We start from the raw sequence: 24,590 nt of genomic DNA, 5'->3' as shown, positions 1-24,590 counted from the left end.
GTTTCGTGTTGTTGAATGAGTTCGTTATATAATTTCAGTATTTTTTTAATCAGATACCTGATTTGTAAATATCTTCTCCTTTTCAGTAGGTTGCCTTTTTGTTTTGTTGGTTTCCTTTGTTGTGTAAAAGCTTTTAGTCTGATATAGTCCGTTTTTGCTTTTGTTGCCCGCAATTGCCTGAGGGCAGGTACTCAGACCAGTGTATGAGAGCTAACTACCCTATATTTTCTTCTAGTTTTATGGTTTCAGTTCTCACATTCAAGTCTTCCGTCCACTTTGATTTTATTTTGAAAGATTTTATTTATTTGCCAGAGAGAGAAAGCACAAGCAGGGGGAGCAGCAGGCAGAGGGAGAGGGAAAAGCAGGTTCCCCACTGAGCAGGGAGCCCGATGCAGGGCTCCATCCCAGGACCCTGGAATCATGACCTGAGCCCTTGATTTTATTTTTATATATGGTGTAAGTGGCCTAGTTTTCTTCTTTTCCATGTAGCTGTCTAGTTTTCCCAGTACCATTTATTGAAGAGACTTTCTTTTAAGATTTTATTTATTGATTTGGGAAAGAGAGAGACTGAGAGGGAGGGAGGGAGAATCTGAAGCAGACTCCGCGCTAAGCACAGAGCCCGACTGTGGCTCTATCCTGTGACCCTGAGCTCATGAGCTGAGTTGAAACCGAGTCAGACGCTTAACCGACTGAGCCACCCAGGTGCCCCTTTAAGAGACTGTCTTTTCCCGCTTTGTTCTTGCCATCTTTGTCAAAGATTATTTGATTGTGGGCTCCCTATTTTGTTTCATTAATCTGTTTTTGTGCCAGTACCATATTGTTATTATTGCTTTGTATTATAGTTTGGAATCAGGGAGCGTGATACGTCCAGCTTTGTTCTTCTCAAGATGGTTTTGGCCATTTGGAGTCTTGTGTGGTTCCATACAAATTTTAGGATTCTTCTAGTTCTGTGAAAAATGCCATTGGTATTTACATAGAGATGATACTGAATCTGTCGATTGTTTAGAAGTATGGACATCTTAATAATACTGATTCTTCTAATCCATGATCATAGTATATCTTTCCAAAAAGGCTTTTGTTTTAAGAGTTGAAGTCCTGGGGGCGCCTGGGTGGCTCAGTCGGTTTAGTGTCTGCCTTTGGCTCAGGTCATGACCTCAGGGTCCTGGGATGGAGCCCTGCATCAGGCTCTCTGCTCAGCGGGGAGTCAGCTTCTGTCTCTTATGTGGCCCCTCCATCCCCACTCGTGATTTCTAATAAAATCTTTTTTTAAAAAGTGGAAATCCATATGTAGATGAATTTGTATGACCAAGTAAAACAAATCTACTCTGAGTTATACAAATGAATGTGAATTAGAAAACTTAAAATATGAATTTCAAATATTTTATTAAGGGAAAACAGCTAATTCTTGGGTTTCAAAAACCTTTAAAAACATTATAAAACTTTTATTAAAAACCCTAACAAAATACAAGTTAAATCAGCCAGGTATTTTGAGTAACCTTGTGATTTACTATAAAAATCAAGTATTACAAATGTTTATGGATTTTTTATAGTAATTCCCTGAGGATTTCATTTCACATATATCAAACCCTTTCACCATGTCTAATACAAATATGAACTATTTTTTAAAGTTCTCGTTAAACCTTTAAGACATTTTAAATTGCTATATCATAAATTTCAACCTAGTGATATTTACTGATAAAAAAGATGGAAAATCTGTTTTGAAAATAGATACATAAAACAAAATAGTTCCTATCATTTAGATTTCGGGAAAAAATGCAGCTTTTTAGTTAGCATTGAGGCAAAGCAGGGAACCTGCTTCTTTCCAATTGCATTCAGGTCTTTGCAAAAGTCCACTCGGCGCTGAGAAACTTTCCTGTTCACCAAGGTGAGGAGTTCTGTGAACTCTAAGGAGGAGCCGAATTTTCCCAGCATCTCACACAAATCTTGAATGTACCATGAGCCATTCACAGTTTCCCGATGAGAATAATAACCTAAAAGGAAGGAAAAGGGCAGGGTTTTTGGCTTTCAGTTACTTTGAGTTTATAATGCACCATTACGGAAATATAAGGGCTCAAAAATTCTTGAATTCTTAAGATGTGCCCCTGATGGTTTCAGAAGTTTTCTCGGTTGACTAGTCTCATATGGGAAAAGGGATTAATTTATATAGTTTTATAAAAATGGGGTTAATTCTATGTAGTTTCCTCCATTTCCTAAAAATTCCCAAGACCACAGTAACCAGGCAGTGATTCTGACACGAGATTGGAAAGAAAAACGTAGTTTGCTGCACGAGCAAGGAACACGGTAGTCGAAGAAGTATTTTCAACAAAGCTTTCCAGGAATGTTATCATGACACTATCACAGTCAACTGATAACAAACAGGCAGCTCATATTCAATGTAACTTGTAACCTAACAGTTCTCAGGAATGATTTGTCTGTTAAGTCACTCTACACTTCAGAGATCACCCTGTGCCATGTGATCAAAGAAATCTAAGACTGAACTTCAGGATCAAATCGTGGTGTCCGACAGAAGCACCAGTCTTAAGCTCAGGTGAAACGTACAGGAACTCAAGTCAGGGAAGCCCATTCTGATTGTATTGAACACCCACCCACCTTCTGCAACAGAGTAACACATGAGGAAGTCGGCTCCGGCAGGCAGTGTGTGCACCGAGGCCGCGTCCACCTCGGTGATGTTGGCCTCCGGCTGGTCCGTCCGATGATCCACCATGTCCAAAGGAATGACGGGCACGTCGTGCTGGTCTCCCCGACACGCCTAGGAGACGAGGAGGAAACCCACTTTCCTGTCCTACCTCCTCTCCTCTCCCCGGTGCTTCGTGTTTACTGTGAATGTGTCATTTCACACACCGTCATGTCAGCAGCAACACAAGCCACTTTATGGGTACTTCGGAAACCACATCCAGTTTCGGAGCAAATGAAGCTGACCGCTTTTGCCTACCTTTAATTAAGGTTTTCAGAAAAACTGGCATCCTCAACTGTACACCAAATTGTGCTGATTGAAAGGTATGCTATGGAGGAGAAAGCCTCTGTGGTTTTCAAGGTTCTTCTGGATTAATAACCACGCTATAGCACCAAGATGCATCTCTTCTTTAAAAGCTCTGGTCTTTGCCTGGTGTTAATGGTGAACCAGGGAATATCATATGCCCTGACTGGGTTGTGCTTGCCCAGCTGCTGCCATAAATTGTCCAAAGGACACCACCTGACCCGTGAAGACATCTTTTTCTGGGCCCTTTCTTTTTGCTCGTGCTTCAGAGTGAAGTCTCAAATTCTTCTCCGCTAATCCGGACTCACAAAGGCTGACATAATTTCTACTCTTAAATGACTATTATGGGCTGAATTTTGTCACCCTCTCCCATTTATAGGTAGAAGTCCTAACGCTCAGTATCTCAAATGTGACCTGTACTTGGAGATCATGGCCTTTAAAAAGGTAACTAAGGTAAAAGGAGGTCTATTGTGACTTTAACCTACTATAATTGGGGTCTTAGATTAGGACACAGACATGCAGAGAGGAAAGACCATGTGAAGGCACAGGGACAAGACAGCCACGTCCAAGCCAAGGAGACCTGATACCTTGATCTTAGACTTCTAACCTCCAGCACTGTAAGAAAATGAATTTCCGTTGTTTAAGCCACCAGGCTGTGTACTTTGTTCTGGCGGACCTAGGACACTTAATACAGTGACCTAATAAGATTTGGTAGTGGTATTTTAAATGCAACCCTCATTCTGAAATGCTTGAAGAGTTATAAGCTATCTATTTATTTATTGCGCAAAAGGTGGTTTTATTAAAGCACGGAGACAGGACCGGTGGGCACAAAGTGCTGCCAAGACTTAGAAGCTTTGAAAGAAAAAAGTTGTGATTTCAGTTAAAGATCCCTAATAATTCCATTTTTACAGGGAGATTTTAATCTTATATCATTAGGCTTCTTTTCAGAACTTTACTTTCCACTGTCTTCCTCTCTCTCCTGTAAAACACCTAGAATCTGATGCTCTCACCTGCCAACTCAGTTGCAGTCAGCTGAGAGCTAGCCTTTATGCAGGGCTTGTGTGTGCTAGGCACTGTTCCAAGTGTGTTCACTTGTTAGGTCGTTCGTCCTCAGAGCCACCCCATGAGGCAGTGCTCTTTTATCCCCTTTCACAGATGAAGACTTGGAGGCACAGAGAAATAACTGGGCAAAACATTTTCCTCCTTTGTGGCTATCCCTGCGTAGTAGCTCGCTAGTTATTTCTAATTCTGTTGTCTCTGACGGGGCTGGCCACTCTTTTCATGAAGCAATCATGTCATTATTTTCCCTGATTTTTCCCCTATTCGCTGGGCCACCCCCCTCAGTATCTTTCCTCTGCTCATTGCTGTCCCTCAGTTCTTTTTTGCACTCATCTTTCAAGCTATACTTGATACTTGTAAACTCATCTACTCCCATGGCTGCCATTACCATTCATCTCCTCATTACTCTCAAATGTATTTCTCCAACCCAGGCTGCCTGTCTTAAGTTCTAGAGCTCTAACTCCACCCGTATGTGATGGATACTCCAAGGCAGTTGTCCCAAAAAGAAACCATGGATCACCCTTAACTCCGTAGAGACCCCCTGCTCCCTCCCCTCAAGGCTTTATGGCAGGTGGAATGTGGCCATGCCCCCATGCTGTTCATGGAAATACAGAACTGCTGCACTAGAACACTGTTCAGATTCCTTACTGATGGGCCAAATGAGATCTTTCAGGGCCAAACATATTTTAATCCCTAATACCAGTTTGGCTGAGGGGAAAAGGTACCCACCGGCCTCCCTGCACAGTCTCTTCCAACAGAGACCCTTCCTCTGGTAGCTGCACCTGATGCTGGGCCCGGCTGGAGTGTGGCACATTGGTTATTTTAAGTCCTTTCAAATGTCAATCTATTAATAAACTGATAATCTTTATTATTTATTCCTTGTTAAGGAGGAATTACTACTAATAGGAATTACTATCAGTTGCAACTCTGATTGGCTGGGAAGCCAAAAGGGCCTTTCCAATTATTGGAGAGTTACTTTCAAAATTGGCTTTAGTTCTTTATAATCACATGTGCAAAACCATGGACTTTACAATTGAGATTGTAATATAATGTCTTACCTGAATGATAAATATCTTCGGTTTTCCAACTAGGCTCTGGCATTTGTCTCCTTTGAACAAGCCAGTCAATGTCTGAATTTCAATTTTGGCATCATATGCGTAAATGTGATTGCCTTCGCCATGACTCAGGAAAACACATAAAAAGCAATCGGCATCTGTGTGGCTAGCGGTTGACGCTATAAAGGCCGCCAAAAGTTTAGAGAAATAAGAGTTTATTATGTACATATAAAAATTCAGTTTACTAATACGAGAATAAAGTTACATATGATGGAGGAGGAAAATTTATTACAATAAATGTAAAATGTAATGAAACGCAACCTAGTCTTTAATCAAACAGAATAATTTATACCATACTGTATCCGATTTTTAAAAACCTATTAAAAGTTCAAAGAGTTTGAACAGATTTCATTAGCTTTCCTACAGTGACATGGGAAACATAATGGGATGACTGTGGCAATAAAAGTGTCATTGAGCAGAGAGCTGCTGAGAGCCGACTGGAAAGCCCCCGCAACTACCCTGGGGGGGGGCTCCTGGGGGCTGCCGCACCTCCAGTGAGCATGGCAGCTTCACTCTACAGCTGCATCACTGACCGCAAGCAAAGCAGAAAACCTGCTAAGCAGCCAGTTAAAATGATTTTACAGGTTAAAGAAGTCTGGTACAGAGGTTCCTCAAAAAATTAAAAATACAGCTACCATTTGATCCAGCAATTCCTCTTCTGGTATTTACTGACGAAAAACGAAAACGCTAATTTGGAGACACCTGCATCCCCCATGTTCACTGAAGCACAACGGCCAAGATGTGCAAAGAACCTGTGTCCATCAGTGAATGAAGGAAGGAAGAAAATGGGATATAAACATATATATGGATGTGTAGATCTATACAGATATACACACACACACACACACAAGAATATTATTCAGCCATAAAAAAGGAAATCTTGGCCTTTGCAACAACATGGATGGATTTTAAGGGCGTCCAAGAAAGACAAATACTGTATGAAACCAAACCTACAGATCGAGAACAGATTGGTGGTTGCTGGTAGGTGAGGTAAAGTGGATCAAAAGGTACAGACTTCCAATTATAAAATAAGTTCTGGGGATATAATATACAGTATAGCGCCTATAATAATACTATATTATATATTTGAAAGTGGCTAAATTTTTAAAATGCTCATCACAAGAAAAATTTTTTTGTAATTTTGTAAGGTGACAGATGGTAAGGACACTGGTGAACATTTTACAACGTATACAAATATTGAATCGTTGTACACCTGAAACTGATATGTTATTTTTCAGTTACCCCTCAAATTTTAAAAAGCTCTGCAGTTTAAATACATAAATATAATAGTCCATTGCAAATGACTTGAAAACCCATGGCACACAGTAATTATGATAAACATAAGTTAGATTACCTACTGCACGGTGATGTAGAAACTCAGACAATATATGTAAATCCACAATTACTATTTTTTAAATAAATCCAGAATATTTTGACGCCAGTAAAAAACTTGAGTATGGAAGGAGTCAATTAAAACATGACTGCCCAGCATTTGTAGTATTTGCATTTTAGACTTTTAATTCCCAAATGAGAAGGTCATTTCATTCATTTCTAGAGTAACAGACTGTAATGAGTGGTATATGCTAAACAAAAACTTTGGAGGCATAATACTTTGCAAGAGTCTCTGAATCTGGTGGGTAACATCCAAGCAGAGGGGCACAACCAAACCTGTAACCCATGCTAAATTAGTTGCTAAGACTTTTTTACAACACAGTTAAGTATTTGGATGCTTTTATAGATAGGATGCTCAATCCCCTCAGAAGATAAATGGGAAACTACTTACCCTCATGAATTTTGAGCAGTAGTTCTTCTGCTTTAAGATCATTAAAGCATTTCACTTCAAATCCTAGTTCTGAAAACCTGGTGATAAACTAGATATTAGCTTAGGAGCTATTCAAAGTTGTCACATACCCATGTTTACTAGGAGTACATCTATACAGGTTTTTATGACCTATAAATTAACCTTTAGGGGGAAAGAAAAAAATGAAAGATGACAATGATGGTTTTCCTTGATCACCCCCAGTGGGCAAGGTTTTACTCATAACTGATTCAAGTTAGAATGTTGCCATCTGCTTGGCAAATATGTATGTAACTATGCAGAGCCTGTTAACATTGAACAGAACAGGGTTAGGAAGAAAATTCAGGCGAGGTCTCAAGGGACCCTGTGCCCAAGTGAGGCCCAGCCTCAGATACTCTTGCTCTGTTATTTCCTCAGTGGGGACAAGTTTTGATAAGTATCACGTAAATATCCCATCCTCTTGACAGGTAGGTAAAACTAGTACCTGCGTCTAAGATTGTCTCTGTCTGCGCTGGTGCCCCGCCTTTCTGGCAACGTCAAATGCCAGAAGAACCTCTCGTGATTGAAGATTAAAGCAATTCCTCTCCTCTTGTGGTCCATTTTGTACTTTTCTGCCGGATCAAATATTTCACTGTTAATGAAAAGTTTTAAACAACAATCACTTCAAGTCCTATTGAACAACGAGCTCCTCCAAGCCCAAGATCAATGTGGAAGGTAGACAAAGGTCTGCTGTTTGCGCCTTGTCTGCCAGGCTGGCATGCTTCTGCTGTGCTCTGGGAAAGCCTCGCAGCCGTACTGGTAAGGAAAACCCCGAAATATTTCTGTACTGATTGGTAAACGGCAGCCATCCTGAGCACCCCGACCCCCAGTCCTTCCAGGGGCGTCTTTTCTCCAGGATCCAGGAACCAGGTACAACAGCCTGCCCAGGCCCCAGCTCTGGCTCCAGGGCCTGCACCACACCAGTTACTAGATATTTTGAACATCACTGTAGGTCCGGAAACGACCAAGGGCAGCAACCAATGCGCAGGTCGACGAGCCCCCTGTCCCAGTGCTAACACACGCCGTTCTCAGCTCGACTCACTCCCTTGTGCCCTTCTTGCTTCTTACAGACTGATCATGATCAGCAAAGGAAGAGGCCTTCATTAGGAAAGTGCACATTTTTACCTCTTACAGAAGGCGTCCGTTTCTGTCATGTTTTGTTCCTCACCTATTTTAAAAAAAAGTTGAATTTCGTTAATTTACTTTTTGACTTGCAGTAAAACATAGCAGGCCTCCCACACTCTAAGCCCTTCAAGTTTTTTTTTTTTTTTAAAAGATTTTATTTATTTGAGAGAGAGAGAGAGAGAAACAGCATGAGAGGGGATAGGGTCAGAGGGAGGAGCAGGCTCCCCGCTGAGCCGGGAGCCCGATGTGGGACTCGATCCCAGGACTCCGGGATCATGACCTGAGCCGAAGGCAGTCGCTTAACCAACTGAGCCACCCAGGCGCCCCTAAGCCCTTCAAGTTTTGCTTGGTTTAAAACTCAGAGTATATGGGGGTGCCTGGGTAGCTCAGTGGTTGAGCGTCTGCCTTCAGCTCAGGTCATGATTCCAGGGTCCTGGAGTCGAGCCCCGCATCCCTGCTCAGCGGGAAGCCTGCTTCTCCCTCTCCCACTCCCCCTGCTTGTGTTCCCTCTCTAGCTATCTCTCTGTGTCAAATAAATAAATAAAATCTTAAAAAGTATATGAAAATGAGAAAAAGGAAGGGAAACTGCTTAATAATAAGTGAACTATAAATTAACAGCTCAATTCTTCTCACCCTGAAGTCTTATTTGAAAAATAGGAAAAAGTATTATCAAGAGAAATGGAGAAAATATTATGCAAATGCATTCATTGCAAAATATACCTACAGTAACAGTTCTGTGATTATGGACCAACGCAAATGAAATATGGAATTGTTCTGCAGAAAATGTTTTTACAGATATTCTTATAACCGAGAAGGAATTAAAAACACAGGAAAACTGAAACACAGTGTGTGGATAATACTGGATTACCCTATGACCTGGAAGAGATAGAAGTCTGGAGCAGGGAAAGGCCAAGGGCAAAGGCTTAAATTTTAGATCTCCCAAATGACACACCTGCACTTACAACCCGTCCCATGATGGGGATCCTGTGTTCCCGACCCGTGATCAGACTTCCCCATCCTCTGGGCCACCCTTCACTGGACCCTTCCCTTAGAGCAGTGTCGTGCAACAGAACCTTCTCTGCTGATGGAATCCTTCTGCACTATGCTGTCCTATGTGCTAGCCACGGGCCACAGGTGGCTGCTGGGCACTTGAAATGGGGCTTGTGCAGCTAAGGAACTCAATTTTTAATTCAATAACCACACGTGGCCAGTAGCTTCTATACTGGACAGCACAGTCTTGCATCTTCTACAATAAAGGCCCACACAGCTATGACTCTGTTTTTACCTCATAAACTTAACAGCCCAGAGAGGAGGGAAGGGAAGGAATAAACAAATATTAACAGTATAGCAAGATGCTCCTCTCCCTTGAAGTCACCAAAGAAGCACGACAGACCCTCCCACCCATCACCTTGTAACCAGGAGGGTCCCGTTCCCTTCTCTCCCTGACACCCGACTCTTCTAGCCTCACACCCCCTCACCGACAGCAATCTGCCCTGGGAGGGAGAGGATGGGATTCGACTCCGTGCCCTTCACCATCACTCTCGGCCTATTCCTCCTGGAATCCACCCAGCATCCACACCGAGCCAGGACCCCACAAAGGCCCTCTGCTGTCCAGTAGACCCTAACTCAGTTTTTCTCATCAATTTCTGCATCAATTCCTGGCCTGGGTGATAAAATGTCCATTCCCGGATCCTAACCCAGATTTACAGAATCAGAATCCCAGGGGAGGGGAAATCTGCATTTTTCACAAGGTGATTTTCATACCAAAGTTGAGGAGTCAAGAGCAGCCTCCCTAAAGCATCCTCCCCAGTCTCCCAAGGTTTTCTTCCTGCCCCACGCACTGCTCTCCCTGTATACCTCCTAAAGCCAGCCTGCTCTCTGGGGGACCCCTCCTCCTCCACATCCTGCTCTGTGGGTGATCCGTTGTCACCCACACGCTGCTCTACCAAGGTTACCTCGTACCTCATGCACTGTCTTACCGAAAGGCTTACCATTCACACACTGATTGACCCGGGACACCTACTACTCTACGAGGAGTACGTTCTACTCTTCTTACTCCACGAACTACTCCACCCAGAATACTTCCCACTCCAGGCCCTGCTCTGTGAAGGATACGTCCTTCTCTACGCACTTTCCTACCAGGGATACTTCTATGCCACAAGCTGCTCACCTGAGCCTACATCCTACCCTTCCTACTCCACAAATTGCTTTACACAGAAACTTCTACACCACAGCTGCTCTGGAGGGGAGAGCACACTCCTCGTGCCGCCCGGGATCCTGTCTCCACATTCTGCTCTACCTGGGATACTTCTCCACACCTGCCAAGACACTGCTCTACCCAAGGGCGCTTTCCTTGGCGCTCACCTCTCTGCGGGGCGACGGGACACTTCCCACCAGCCACTGCTGCACCCCGGCACACTTGCCCCCCGCGGGCACACTTCTTTCCTGCGGGCACACTCCCCCCCCCCCGTGGGCACACTTCCTTCCTGCGGGCACACTTCCCTCCTGCGGGCTCACCTCCCCCCTGCGGGCACACTTCCTTCCTGCACGCGCAGGGATCCCCCGGGAGACTTCCTACTTCACTCGCTGCTCTACCAAATGCACTTCCTATTCTACATGCCGCTGCGGGCCTACTTCCTGCTCCACATGCCCCTGTCGGGATACCCTGTGCTCCACACACCGCTCTACTGGGGAGTACTTCCTACTCAGACTCCCTCTCCTCGGGGATACCGCCCTTTGAACTCCCTGCTTTACTGGGATACTTTTTACTCCACACATCATTCTACTTGGAATAGCCCTTACTCCACACACCGCTCTCCCAGAGATCCTACTCCCCATGTTGCTCTAAAGGGAATCTGCCTCACAAGACAGTGCACTACTTGGGATACTTCCCTGGCACACACCTCTCTACTAGGACGCTTTCCACCAGACATCGCTTCACCCGCGATACTTCCTCACTGCATACACCATTCTTCTGGGGAGACTTCCTCCTTCATACAGTTCTACCCAGGAAACTTCCTCTCCCTCCCCACGCTGCTCTATCCTGAATACTTCCTACCGCACACCCCAAATACTGGGATTACTTCCTACTCTCCACACTGCTCTACTAAGGCAGAGGAATTTTCTCGCCTTCTATTTTCAAAAGTGGTCCAGGATCCACCTTTTAATAACCTCACCTCTTTATCTTTAAACCAGTTATAATGATAAAGAAATAGAACATCTCAAACTAAACATATTCAATCCCCGTGTGAGGGACAGTCCCCTCATTCATTCCCCCAAAACCTGCCCAATTAAGAAAGCACTGATCTCTGACATGGTGCACAAAGGAGCAGACCCAGGAGCTCACCTCTTCTGGCTTTTGCTCCACATCGGTTAGTGAGCCAAAGGCATCAAGTGTAGCGGATGGAAGCTGTGCCGAGTGGCCGGTCACCAAACTAACTCATCAAGGGTGAAAGCATTGGGAGATGGGACACTCGATCGCGTCTTTAAAATTCATTTTTTTATATAAATGAGAACTATCCTTGAGTTTCTCTCAGGCTAATATGGGACACAGATATGTAAATGAATAACATCCATGCAAAAGAAAAATACTGATTTTTTATAGTCTAAGGAAGGAATTGCACCATTCCTCCTGGCCAGGTGTAATTTCAGCTGTGCATCTGGATGGTCTCAAACCCTGCCCTCAGCTTAGACGTGACCTCTGGATATAGGAAAGATAGTAGTTTCAGGCAGCTCCAGATAACCTAAAATAACATTCAGTTTCAAAGTTAACAGATATGGCAATCTCTGAGGGATTTTTAAGAAGTGTTTTGTTGTTACTGTTAACACCATGGATGCAGAAAGAAACTGGGCTCTGAGAACTTTAGTTCGGACCCTTGCCAGCTCAAAGCCCGCTCTGGTATTAGCGTGCACCCTGCGTCCCGCAGGGGCTAGTCAATGGCCAGGTTCTATTCTAGCAGTCTGTACAATCAGAACGGAAAGCGATGGACACAGCTGTTAGAACCTAAGTTCTAAAACTGTACTGGAGTTGATAAATTTGTCCCAGGTTCCATATACATAATACACCGTGACTCCGCCGTGGTCACTCTAGGCTGTATGTCCCCAGCAGACAAACTTTCAGGAAGGGCGCACTTAATACGTGTCATCATTACACGGCAGGAATACAAATGAACTGCCTACAAGGGTAAAGGGCTCTGTCTTCATGGGAAAAGTAAATTTCAATGGAGATACCGTAAATAACAGACTTGTAAATTCCTATGCATCTGCAATCTATTTCTCAAAAATGGTTCTGTCATTAAACTTGTCTCTTGACCTCTTTTCACTTTTCCTTGCCTCTGATTTAGGCAATTTTCCTTTTCACCATGATGCACCTGCCATCTCTTTGCTCCTTGAACCTGTTTAATTTTTACAAAACTAATCACTCCTTTTTTCTCCTCTCCTTAATTTGATAATGCCTCCAGATAATCCCGCCAGCTCGCATTTGTTGAGGGCCTGGCACTCCAGACTTTCTGGCCCTCAGCTCCACAGCCCATGAGGCAGAGACAGAGACAGTACCCCAGGCTTGTCCAACGACATTGCAGTGGAGCTGGGATTCAAAGCCAGGTCCGCCTGGAAACTCCAAATCTCTGCACTCTGGTCACCAAATTAAACCCCTCCTACCAGAGAGGCCAGCTCCCTTCCTAAACTAAGTGTTCATTTCTCCAACCTTCTCCATTAACCACGGTCATCGTCTTCATTCACTGCAGTACCTATGAAAACCCACCTATATTCCCTTATCAAAAATCTGTTTAATAATCCTATATTGAGTAAGCTATGTCAGGCCTAGAACACACTCAAAAGGGGGTGGGGTGGAGAAAAGGAAGGACGCAGGTAGGAAAAGGAAAGAATAAAAAGAATAGAGGGGCAAGTGCCCTGACTAGTGGTCGGCATCCTGGAGCCCTGCCCCTGCTGCCCACACCTCACCACGGAATCCAAAATGGGAGTGGCCACCGGACCCTGCCCAGTCCGTCCAGGGCAAGGCCACTCCCTGAACGGCCAAGGTGACTTCTACAACTTGCCTCAGGGGCTAGCCTGGTTTCATGCAGCAAGGAACAAAAAGCTCTGAAACAAGGTATTCTGCATCAACCGCTAGTTTCAACCTTTTCTTTCTTTCTTTTTTTTTTTTTTTACTATGGCCAGGCTCCAAGTTTCTAAAGCTATCAGTGATACAATTAGTAAGTGACAGGGAAGAAAGTTCTAAACGTACGTTTAGACGTTGATTATTTTGTAGAGAAAGATGTGGCTTCAACTCAAATCCACAAACAGTCGTGGATGTGGGAGAGACACTGGGGCTGCCCAGCCCACCAAGGCCTGGTTTTTGTCCCCAAGTCAAGTAGGGGCATAATCAGGGGCCCCTGTCGGGCGCTCCTGAGGGCTGGTTATGCTTCCATTATGCATGCAACCACTTCTTTCTACTTTTAACTCACGAAAAGAAAACAAAACCAGATCCACCTTCCGAAAGTTCCAAAAGAGCAGGCGCGGGGGGGCGCCAGCCCCGGCCCGGCCAGACTTCCAAGGTTTAAGGGATAACCAAGGGCCCGGAGGACAAAGGCGGCCGGGGCATGCCCCAGCGCCGGGCGCCGCTACCCGGGGCCGCACCGAGCGGCGGCGAACTTCTGGGCTGGTTTTCTAGACCAAAAAGCTGACAAGCTGCCCCCACCGGACTTCAGCGCTTCCCTCCAAGATCCGCAACTCTTTGGGGCCGCCCAGCAGAGAGAGAGCCCGGGTCCCGGCTCCCGCCCGCGCGCCCCGCGCCGCCCTCGGGAAGCTGTCCGGAGCCCTCTCCCCCCGACCCCTCGGCCTACCTGCAGGGCGAGCCCCGCGGAGCCGCGGCTCGGAGCTCATCGCGTCCCCCCTCGCAGCGCCGACGCCCAGGCGACCTCCCCTTCCTGCAGCCAGGGGCCCGCAAGCCCCCGCCCCTTCCTCCGCCGCCTCCGCCCCCGCGCCGCCCGCGGCCCGCCGCCCGCTCCCGGGAGTGGGTGGGAGCCGCGCCTCCGTTCGGTGCCTCCCGCCCCCCGAGTTCAGGCTCCTGCCCCTCACTCCCGAGCTCGCAGGGGCCAGAGCGCCCGGGGAGGGCCGAGGGACGCAGTCTCGTACGCCTGGTGCCCGGAGACGAGCCCAGCCCTCGGGTTATGCCGGTTGCCACCCCGAGGAGACACGGCGGGCCGTTTCAGAGCACCTGTGCGGAGCCGAGGCTCGCAGTCCCCGCCTCCAGGGCTCGCGCTTCCCGACCGCCTCCCAGGTGGACGGTGTCTCGTGTTTTCCTGTGTCACGGGCAGTCCTTCCCCAGTGACGGTTACTTTATTGGACCTGTAATTTCTCTTAAATTCTCTTCGGGGAATTCGGGGCAAAGTAAAACTGGAGGCAACCCTAGGATTTAAGTCTGGCTTTCATAGGTAAAGTTAATTCGGGGAAGCAACCATGCAGAAATTCGGAGCCCGAACTTCGGAGTGTACAGGTGAAGACTTCTAGAGCCAGAGCCTGTTGTCCTCACCCATAAAATGCCCGACCAGTGCGCTAATTGGGCGCGGCGGGGCGCTCAAGGCTGCATTTAACCGAGCTCCGCTTTAGGGGGTGGTTGGCTATTGTGTAAATTTGCTTCAAGGAACAACTCAAGTTCGGATGAAAAGGTGGCTTCATCTTTTCTAACTTCTCTGGGCCTTGTCATTTAAAAAGTAACCATCTTCAGACTGAGAAAAAATGTATTAAGGCATCATTTCTAATACGTTAAAATAAGTATAAGAAATCCGTCTAATATACAGATTATTCTATTGGGGAGAGAAAAAAAAATTTAACGTGATAACTTTTCCCACGCGGACTCGGTCATTAACTAGAATATGAAATCAGGATTTTCCTCATCCCATGCCATTTACTACTGTTCATTTCGCTGTATGCATATTTCAGAAATCTATTTTAGTAACTTATTCTGTAGTTAAGACAGGAAATAACATTCTCTGCCTTATATGGCTTTGTAACGATTAAGTGAAATGACTACTTAAAACAGTGCCTGGCTTCTGTTACCACCATCTTTAGCTCATTGAAAGGATTGGCCTTCTTTTAGTTTCCCCATTACCTGGCACAGTTGCTTAGCATGTAGGAGGTGCTCAGTAAATATTTATCCATTGAATGAGATCCAGGATTTCAGCATTTGCACTCTGGACTTTATCCAGTTTGAACATGTTATCTGACCACCAGAACTTCCTGTCCTTTTGCCTAATTTTCAGGGTCTCCTCTGCTTGAATCCTGAAAACACTCACTTTATAGGCGTGTAACAGCTGACCCACTTACCTGAAAGGAGCAGATGAAAGGAATTTGTTACCTTTCCCCCCCAAGTATCTTGTTATCTCAGAAAATTGTGTTTTTATAGCATATGCATGTGGTTATATTTTAAAATAAGATTTTGTCTATCTTAAGACATAAGTACAAAGCATTTTAAGATACTTATTTCAGAATTATAAATGTGTTGATTTTAGCATTTTAAAGCAATAGCTATCCCAATAAAATGGGTAAGTGCCTAGGACTGGAAAACAGGCTGCCTAGATTCTAACCCTGGCTCCACCATTTTCTTAGTTGTGAGACATTGTACAAGTAATGCAACTCCATCTCCCCCAGCTTCAAATTCTTCTCTGTAAAATGGGGACCAAGCTTACTCAAATTTGGAGACAGTAACTGTCAAACTTCTAGAATAGTACCTGGCCCACAGTAAGCTTTCAGTACATTATTCTTAGCTACTGAAGACTACGTAGACCAGTTTTCAAACTGTAGTCTCTAAGCCAGCAGTATCAACATCATCTAGGAACTTACTAGAAATTCAAACTTCTGGGACCTATAGAATCAGATCTCCTGAATGAGGAGCGAAGGGTGGGGCCCAGTAGGTGTTTTTATGCCAGAATCCAGTGATTCAACTGCACACTCATGTGCACTGACATAGACTAATTAGAATCCTACCAATCCTACCTTCTCAAAGAAGAAGAAAAAAAAAAAGAATCTAAAGCAAATCCATATTATTAAAATAATTAAGATATCCTAAAGACTGAAAGTTACTTGACAGATGGCTTGAATGTCACTTTCATAGAACTTACTGAAACTGAAGGTCTTAGCTGTCATCTATCCTAGAAATGAAACATATGGAATAAAATTCAGAGATAATCCTCAAATTTTGATTTTTTTTTTTTTTCAGTTTACCCCACTAAACCTTCTGGTGTTCCCTATATAAGTCACAGAAATGTTAGATTTCTATTATCCTGACTCCTACACTTAAGAAAAGTTGAAAGCGAACAAAAAAAGGTTTGTAAAGTTGTCAGCAAGGAGACTTGAAAGGATGTCTTGGAAACCTATAAGCCTGAGGCAAAAAAACCTAACATCACTATGGCTTATATGCCAAGAGGATACTACTGATCCAGTTTTAGTTACTTTTATTAGTAACTACTTGTTATTTTTTGTATACTGGTTACACGAACTCATTCTTGCTTTTATGATTTGAGCAGATGGCTGGTTTTGTAAGGTTAAGCCATGAGGAAAAACAGCAAACTAAAGGGGCTACTTCAATTATTGTAACAAGTCATTATACAAGACCCGAATGAATATAGTGCAAGTAATATCTGTGAATTTGAGCAATGCAATAAAATATATGTGGAAGAATCTTACCTAATAGGTTTCATTCTACCCCAAAGTTACTGAAGTCAGTCTACTAAATAGTTGTTTTTATAGAGACCCCATTGTCTTCATTTTGTTAGATGTTATTCTTGTTTTTGTACCAGGATAAAATAATATACATTTTGATTTCCTGATAATCTTGTACTTCTATAAATACTGACAGAAATACCACATTTTCATCTTAGGGAAAATCAGAAGCTAAGAAAACAACTTTTTAATTAATATTACCAGTTTACAGGTTCACTGAAGGAAAGCCTGTTCCAGATGTGTTTAATTTGCTTTTGTCCTATTTCAATTCTGTCTTCCTTAGAGCTTCTTGGTGCCTGTTTCTCCACCTATGAAATGAATACAGCTTTATCTGTTGCTGGAAGAAGTGTGTCAAAAGGTTTTAAAGACATAGACATTATTTGAAGGCAATATAGTTTTATTTAAAAATATCAGTGTTGTATTTCTTGCAGAGAGCTGCTGAAAGCTAGTTTTGGGGTTTTCTTTTTGCTTGTTTTTTTTTTATGAATTTATTCTACGGATAGGGAAAATACCATTCTCAAAATCTAAATACATGCCCTGTGGTACATGATTCAAGTGAAGATATCAGTAAGAACTCATGCTCAGCTTAATATATATATACACACACACACACACACACATACAGAAATCATTATAGATTGTACATGGGTTAACATACATACGTATTTCCTAGCTCTGTTTGCTGGGAGGGTCTAGCAGCAGTGACACTCCAAGAGCAATGAGCACATCCAGCACCCAGATACTGGTTTCTAAGTTCCACTAGAAACCATTCTCCAATAACAGGAACCGGTGCTCTTTGGAGAAGAGGCTGATTCTAGTGCTGGAAATATACAAGACGAGTCCAGAGCAACATTCCTACTTTCTTGCCAGAAAGTATGGAAGTGCTCAAAAATCAAAAGGATGGGGGCACATTAAAGACACACAGGAACCAACCTGACATAACTCCCAATAGCCGAGCTGGAACAATTTGAGCAATAAAATAAATATTACCCGAAGTCTAAAAGAAATATTCATGAGTCCATACTAATATAAATAATTGAATAAATGGGAGGGGTGAGGAGACAAATCCTTCTTACAGAAAAATACCAAGTACTATATAAAGATACTCCCCCTTTCAGGAGGCAGAACAGAGTCTTGCGCACCCCCCACCTCCCACAGACTGACTTGGGGACTGGCTTCCAAAGAACAGAAGTATGGAAACGGAAAAACAGTAACTTCACAGTGGAGAAACCTGACAGACACTACCTTAACCAAGTATTCAGAGTTAACATATCAAGTTGATAACATTCAACTACTGATACGATTTGCTGAAAAGAACCCTTCATCACCTCTGTGGTTTTCTTCCTTAAATATCCATAACCCCAGTCCAAATATGAGGGAAACATCAGACAAGCCCAAACTGAGGGGCATTCTACAATACACCTGACCAGTATGCCTCAAAACTGTCAAGATTTTAAAAAACAAGCCTGTGGAACCATCGCAGACCAGAGGCTTATCAGACATGATGACTAAATGCAATGTGGTATCCTAGATTGTATCCTGGAAAAGAAAAATGACATTAGTGGAAAAACCAGTACAATCCAAATGAAGTCTAGAGTTTAGTTAATAGCAATTACCAATGTTGGTTTCTTAACAAATGTTTTCACAGTTATGTAAAATGTTAACATTAAGGGTAAGGAGTATACAGCAAGTCTGTATTATCTTTGCAACTTTTATGTATATCTAAAATTATTCCAAGATAAAAATCTTAACATATAAAAACAGCTTCTACTGATCTTTGTATATAATTTATGACCATGAATTAAATATTTCATAGAATTCTGAGTCTGTCCTCTTGAGAAAGCCAATGCTGCCAAGAAAATCCATGAATCTAAGTTTAAAGTTACCTGGTCAAGTATTTCAATAGTAAATATTGGTAAAGATTAAATATGGATAATGGCTTATAAAACTGTTACCTTTTAAAAAGTCTGAAAAGTATCAATTAAGGGTTCTAAACATTTAAGTTAGAACCCAGTTTGCTCAATTAGTCACAGGGATACACTTGCCTTGTCTTATAGAGGACACATCTCTTAGCAGAAAAGCTCCATCATCTCAGTTTGGGAAGTTATTAGGTTTTTAGCAATGATATCTATTCAAAGTTAGGAATGTGGCCCTTTCTCCAGAACATATTTTTCTCTCTGCCCATTTCTGCCTGTACTGACTTAAAAATAGAACCACTTCTGCAGCTGTCCTTCTCTGACATTCCAAGCAGTTTATCTTAATAACTGTGGCTATAGGTTACCCACAAGCTCTCTATGGCTTGGGATCCTAGGCTAGGGAAAGCCAACAGCCAGTGGTAGGCAAAGAGCAGTAGAGGAATACAGCTGCGCTTTCCAAAGGGTGGAAAAGCTTTGAACACATATAGACATTTTCAGAGGCAGCGGAGGTCCTGGGATTTGCTTTCAAATATCTGCTAATAATTTTCAGGGTAAATAAGAAATCTACAAAACATAGTTCTTTGTATCTTGCTTTACCATCCCTTCTGACTCCACAGTTAAAGACTTTAAAAAAAAGTATCAAGAACAATATTTATTAAGACCACTATTAGGAAAAGATTACAGACTTTTAAAAATATAACTGAATCTACTATGAGGACCAAGTGCTAGAGAATAAACACCAAAGCATAGCAGCATATAATGTTCTAATGTGTATGTGAAATAACTTTTCATTTGTCTCATTAAATCCATCTTTTCTTCAATTTAGGCAAAGGTTATAGCAAAATATGATATTTGTCATATGAATGGTTCATAAAATGCAAGTGGCTGTGCTTCTGATTTTTGTTCATGTCACCTTCTAGACACATTACATAATAGCTAGATATCCTGGTTTTGCTCCCTAAGAGGCCACCAGCTGATGGTTCCAATTTTATAAGAAAAAGAAACATGGAAACTTTGTCCTTATAACTAGTTTTGTCATTAATAGAACTGCTCAATTGGCTACAGGAAAACAGCATGTTATGTGTTAATTAAAACAGAGAAAAAATAAAGTCAGAGCCTTCCAGGAATAAATGTATATTTAAATTTTTATAGTAAACATATACTTCTAAGTGAAGATTTTCCCATATTTCCAAATAAGATAATGTTCAACATACCTTGTAATCAATTTTACATTTGACTTCATTGTTTTGGTAAATACAGTTGTGAAAACTGAGTTACAGACTCCTCCTTTTAAAATATTCTCCCCTTAACATGCACCTCTTTCTGAGATTGGTCAAGACAATTTGGTACACTAAGGCAGCAACGTCCAGGAAGATCACCTCCCCCACTTTTTTCTTTTGTTTGAAGTTTTAATGTCAAAATAAAGTCTTAAAATAATCCTTTCACAAAAATAAGGCAGCTTTATGCTGTAAAAACAGTAGTTCCTTGTCAAAGGCTATAGTCTTCTGTCCTTATCTGCTGTCACCAACTGTCAGCATCATCTTTAAAGATCACTTTTTTCTTCATAGCGACACCTACATGCGGCTCCTTGGCTGTCCAGGTATGGTTTGCAGCCTAAATGTATAACACTGTCAAACAAGAGCTCCACTGTGGTTTCACAGGCTGCGAAGTAAGAAAGTGCTGTTACTGCTGGGCAACCGCAAAGCACCGCTCTCCCTCCACATACATTACATGTTACAGCACAGTGTCAAGCACATCCTCGGTGGGCACTTAAACATCTGTTATGCCAACGTCCTCCCAAACCCTCAGAGGCCCGAAGCACATACATATAGACTTTCACTTGAGCATGTATCTACTTTTTTGTTTGCCCGCAACTGTTCAACCCATTTTTTTTCTACTAAGCAAACAAGTCTTTCTCAATAACACTGATTAGTTCATCACTGTTACTTTTCCTTTTATCTGAAAAATACCACTAATAAATATGCCTTAGAACATTCTTAATTTTGCATTTCAAGGAAAGATATTTAGGTGTAGAAAAATAAAGGTTAAAAACAGAGAAACCTCAAGACATTTAATTACGGCCAATGACTTCTGAGAACTGATCACACATCATTTAAGATGCTTAAGGTAAATGGACCCCAGTCTCTCTCTCTCTCTTTCTCAATATCCCAATTCGGCCTGGGAAGGGAGACCTAGGAATCAAGTGTTTTTTCTCTGGCAGGGCTTAAAATTTTTTTTAGGACTATAAAAAAGATAATGGATTTACTTATTCTAAGAAGCCTGGAGCATCCAGGTGAGATTATCTTCATACACTTCACTTCCAGAGACACAGCACAGAGTAGCTTTTAGTCATCCAAATACTTCCAGTTTCAAATACTCATGTTAAGGAAGAAACTCTTTGGGGCACCTGGGTGGCTCAGTGTCTGCCTTCAGCTCAGGTCATGATCCCGGGGTCCTGGGATCGAGCCCTGCATCGGGCTCCCTGCTCAGCGGGAAGCCTGCTTCTCCCTCTCCCACTCCTCCTGCTTGTGTTCCCTCTCTCACTGTCTCTCTGTCAAATAAATAAATAACATCTTAAAAAAAAAAAAGGAAGAAACTATTCATTGCAAAATCCTGACATTTTCAAACTTCTCCAAAAGGCTGTGTCATTAAGGAACACAACCACCACAGAAGTGTAAAGGCTATAATTATTCAATAGGGCATTGAAAGGAAATTGGCTTCATCATTTAGCCACATTAGTATGCCCTTAGATCAGAAGACAGGAAATACATCCATGTACGCTTCCGCTGTGCAACTAGTTTGCCTCAGCTGAAAGCATGCAAAGGATTCAAACACTGGGGGTCCAAGCTGCACCTGGAGCAGAGACTTCTTCCTTGACAGTTATTACTAGGAATTCAGAATCAGACCTATGACATTGTTTGGGGAATACTGCAGTAGACAGAACACAAGTTTTAAAATCGAAAGTATGCAACTTAGGAAGAGTTACTTCTTTGAACCTCCTTTTCCTTTCTTGAAAAATAAGTATAGCACTACCTACTTCTTTGGGTTTTTGTGAACATTGAGGAAAACATATCTAAAATATCTAGCATGGTACCTTATGAAAAATGATTAAAAATGTGTAGTTTCCTTTCTTGCAACTTCTCTTCCGATTTCGATGTATGATAAATACTTCGGCTTGACAGTGAAAAGATTTTGTAACTTCTAGTATTTGTACAGTGATTTGTATTTCCACAAATATCTTATTGTATCTTTATGACAACTCATGAGATGGGTAGGTAGTATTTTATAAATGAGAACACTGATGCACCTTTACCCTTTGCTGACTTTGTTTCGTATCCCCTCACTCTGAGTATGACTGTATCCTGATTCCTATGAGTCCTCCTAGCAAACCTGGGGGTTGTTTTGGGGACCATCCTGACACAGATACATATGAAGAGACAGTTAAAGCTCAAATCTTCTAGAACTTCCCACTCTAAATCCTGTGTTATACTTTTAAAATCACGGGATCCAGGGTTTCAAACTTTAGGTTCTGGATAATTAGAGATAGACTACAGGGCACAAGATCTTGGATAAATTCTTCTCTGCCTCGCATACCCTCTTTCCAAGGTTTCCTAACACTTTTTGATACCATCTTCCCAAGGTTTCCTAACACTTTTTGCTTCTATGACTATAAAGTTTTTTTCTACTAGGCAAAACTGTTTTTTGAACAGTTGCGGGCAACTCATCTCATTTGGAGATGACAAAGTCAATGACTCCTCATCTCAAAAAATTGAAGGGGCTGTGTCACAATAGATAGAGTAATACACAGCAAAAGATTTCTAGTGGTAAATCCTGTACTGAAACATAAAGCAGTCAAGCAATAAAACTTGACAAACTGCTCTCATCTCCATCCCGCTGGATCATCCTTACCCTGAACATGCTGAGCCAGTCCTAGTGTCTTCTGCACATCCCGGCAGATCTTAGAGAGGCAGTACTGGAACTCCTCATCGCAGTCGTTCTTGCTTTTGCCACAGGTCTCATAGCACCTGTCGTGTTGGTTGCAGCACTTTGTCAGGGAAGGGATGCCAATATTAAGCTGAAAGAAGCATTTGGATGGATTATCGTTGATGAAATTCAAAACTCCTCTGCTGAAGTACTGCATTCAAGTAGACTTAGAAATCAAGGACAATACTGTGTAATTTCCCAAATCCATTTCTGTCTACAAATGTTTTCCATGTTATTTCTACATCTGCCCATCACTCACCCGCATGCACCCATGTTCTCTCCCTCTCAGCCATACCTCAAAACTCCCTATTTTGCAATATTCAGTTATCTGCTGGTAACAAATGTAACTTCCAATTGTCCAAAACACAAAACATAGTTTCAAAAACACAAAGGTCAGGCTAAGAGCAAAGATTGATTTTTGGACATTCCGAGGTATTTTGTACCTCTCCCCCTATAAAATGTACTTTATATGAAATATCACTGAAAACTTAAAAGTTTTAAGCTCCTACAACTTACAGTTTATGTTACTGTGGTTCAATCTTTAAGTGTCCATTCCCTAAAGATACTGTTCCTTCAAATCTATAACTTATCTTTAACTGTTTTAAATAACTTCATATTGCAAAACCCGTGTCTAGGAATCACTCATAAACACCTTTTTCCCGCAACAGTTGGCTCAGATTCAGCCTCGCCTACAAAAAAAAAAAACACAGCTATCTTCCTTAGCTTTGCTTTAATATAGAAAATATTATGTTTTATCTATACTTTTTCATCTAAGTAGCATTACTTCTATACTCCAAACTTTTACACCATGTTTGCAACATGAGGAAACATCTTTTCAATAGTATTAACATCTACAAGATTAAAAAATAAAACATGAATTTTATTCCATTTAGTTTTGTTAGGACTTATTAAATGTGTTTTAGCTATAAAAGAATATAATAAACCTAATTAACATTATAAGCAAAATTATTTGTGACCCTGAGAACACACTGACAATCTTGAATTATTAAGAGTACTACATAGTTGGGGCACCTGAGTGGCTCAGTTGGCTGAGCACGCGGCTCTTGATTTTGGCCCAGGTCATGATCCCAGGGTTGAGCTGCTTGCTGGGCTCCACACTCAGCAGGGAGTCTGCTTGAGATTCTCTCTTTCCCTCTCTCTCTGCCCCTCCCCACCCCTGCTTGTGCATGGTTTCTCTAATAAATAAATAAATCTTAAAAAAAGAGTACTACATAGCCTACTAATCATAAAACTTCTCAAATAAGAAAATAATAATATTTACGTGAACACCAAACAGTGGAGAGCCACATCCATTCGGCGGGGAGGGTTTATAACCATATCGCGGGAAGGGCTTAGATCCTATAAAATATAAATGGTATCATAATTAATTTTCAAATATAAAAAACACGCAAAAAGGTCTATGAGGTACTACTAGACTAGCCTTGGAAATATTTAATATTTGGGTACTGACATAAGTGAATGTCATTATTCTAAGCCTATACCATACAAAACATATAAAAGCTTATTCTGGACCTTCAGGAGATTTCAGAGGTTATATGCCAGACTGGGTCCATATGTATGAAAGATAAATCCACCCTCTTTCCCTGTACATTCTAACACTCACATTTTTTGGTTAAAAACTTATAGGGCAAATCAAAAGGAATGAGATCTTGCCATTTGCAACGACGCGGATGGAACTGGAGGGTGTTATGCTGAGCGAAATAAGTCAATCAGAGAAAAACATGTATCATATGATCTCACTGATATGAGGAATTCTTAATCTCAGGAAACAAACTGAGGGTTGCTGGAGTGGGGGGTGGGGGGGGAGGGATGGG

The 24,590-nt window shown here is 42.3% G+C and overlaps 2 protein-coding genes and 1 long non-coding RNA gene across 4 annotated transcripts in view; 1 reads left to right on the top strand and 2 right to left on the bottom strand.

Annotated features, from left to right (window-relative positions):
• Positions 1 to 1,366: 1,366 nt before the first annotated feature.
• On the bottom strand, positions 1,367 to 14,083 carry CASP6 (caspase 6). Of its 2 annotated transcripts, none has more exons than XM_081812003.1 (7): positions 13,978 to 14,083; positions 8,135 to 8,177; positions 7,455 to 7,601; positions 6,956 to 7,032; positions 5,116 to 5,291; positions 2,611 to 2,770; positions 1,367 to 1,991 (listed from the first exon to the last, which is right to left on the bottom strand). In XM_081812003.1, the coding sequence occupies exons 1-7, from the start codon at positions 14,015 to 14,017 to the stop codon at positions 1,753 to 1,755; spliced, it is 882 nt and encodes a 293-aa protein (XP_081668129.1). In that variant the 5' UTR covers positions 14,018 to 14,083; the 3' UTR covers positions 1,367 to 1,752. The 2 variants fall into 2 exon arrangements, with proteins under 2 accessions (XP_081668129.1, XP_081668130.1); XM_081812004.1 differs by having other exon boundaries at positions 7,455 to 7,581; positions 13,978 to 14,062.
• Positions 14,084 to 14,444: 361 nt separating this feature from the next.
• LOC145720135 (uncharacterized) lies at positions 14,445 to 17,461 on the top strand. Its single transcript, XR_014142905.1, has 2 exons — positions 14,445 to 14,630; positions 17,139 to 17,461. It is a non-coding gene; the product is annotated as an uncharacterized LOC145720135 (long non-coding RNA).
• Positions 17,462 to 19,408: 1,947 nt separating this feature from the next.
• Positions 19,409 to 24,590, bottom strand: part of PLA2G12A (phospholipase A2 group XIIA) — a 15,653-nt gene continuing 10,471 nt past the window's right edge. The window contains exons 2-4 of the mRNA XM_006727198.3: positions 24,038 to 24,114; positions 22,681 to 22,846; positions 19,409 to 20,433 (exon numbers count right to left, since the gene is read on the bottom strand). Coding sequence (XP_006727261.1) covers positions 20,315 to 20,433; positions 22,681 to 22,846; positions 24,038 to 24,114 — 362 coding nt within the window. The 3' untranslated portion in view covers positions 19,409 to 20,314. The remainder of the gene's footprint in view (positions 20,434 to 22,680; positions 22,847 to 24,037; positions 24,115 to 24,590) is intronic.

The sequence above is a fragment of the Leptonychotes weddellii genome, chromosome 2, assembly GCF_054177405.1.
Source record: "Leptonychotes weddellii isolate Sample4059 chromosome 2, ASM5417740v2, whole genome shotgun sequence".
Lineage (NCBI taxonomy): Eukaryota > Metazoa > Chordata > Mammalia > Carnivora > Phocidae > Leptonychotes > Leptonychotes weddellii.
This window is presented reverse-complemented; position numbering and strand designations above follow the sequence as displayed.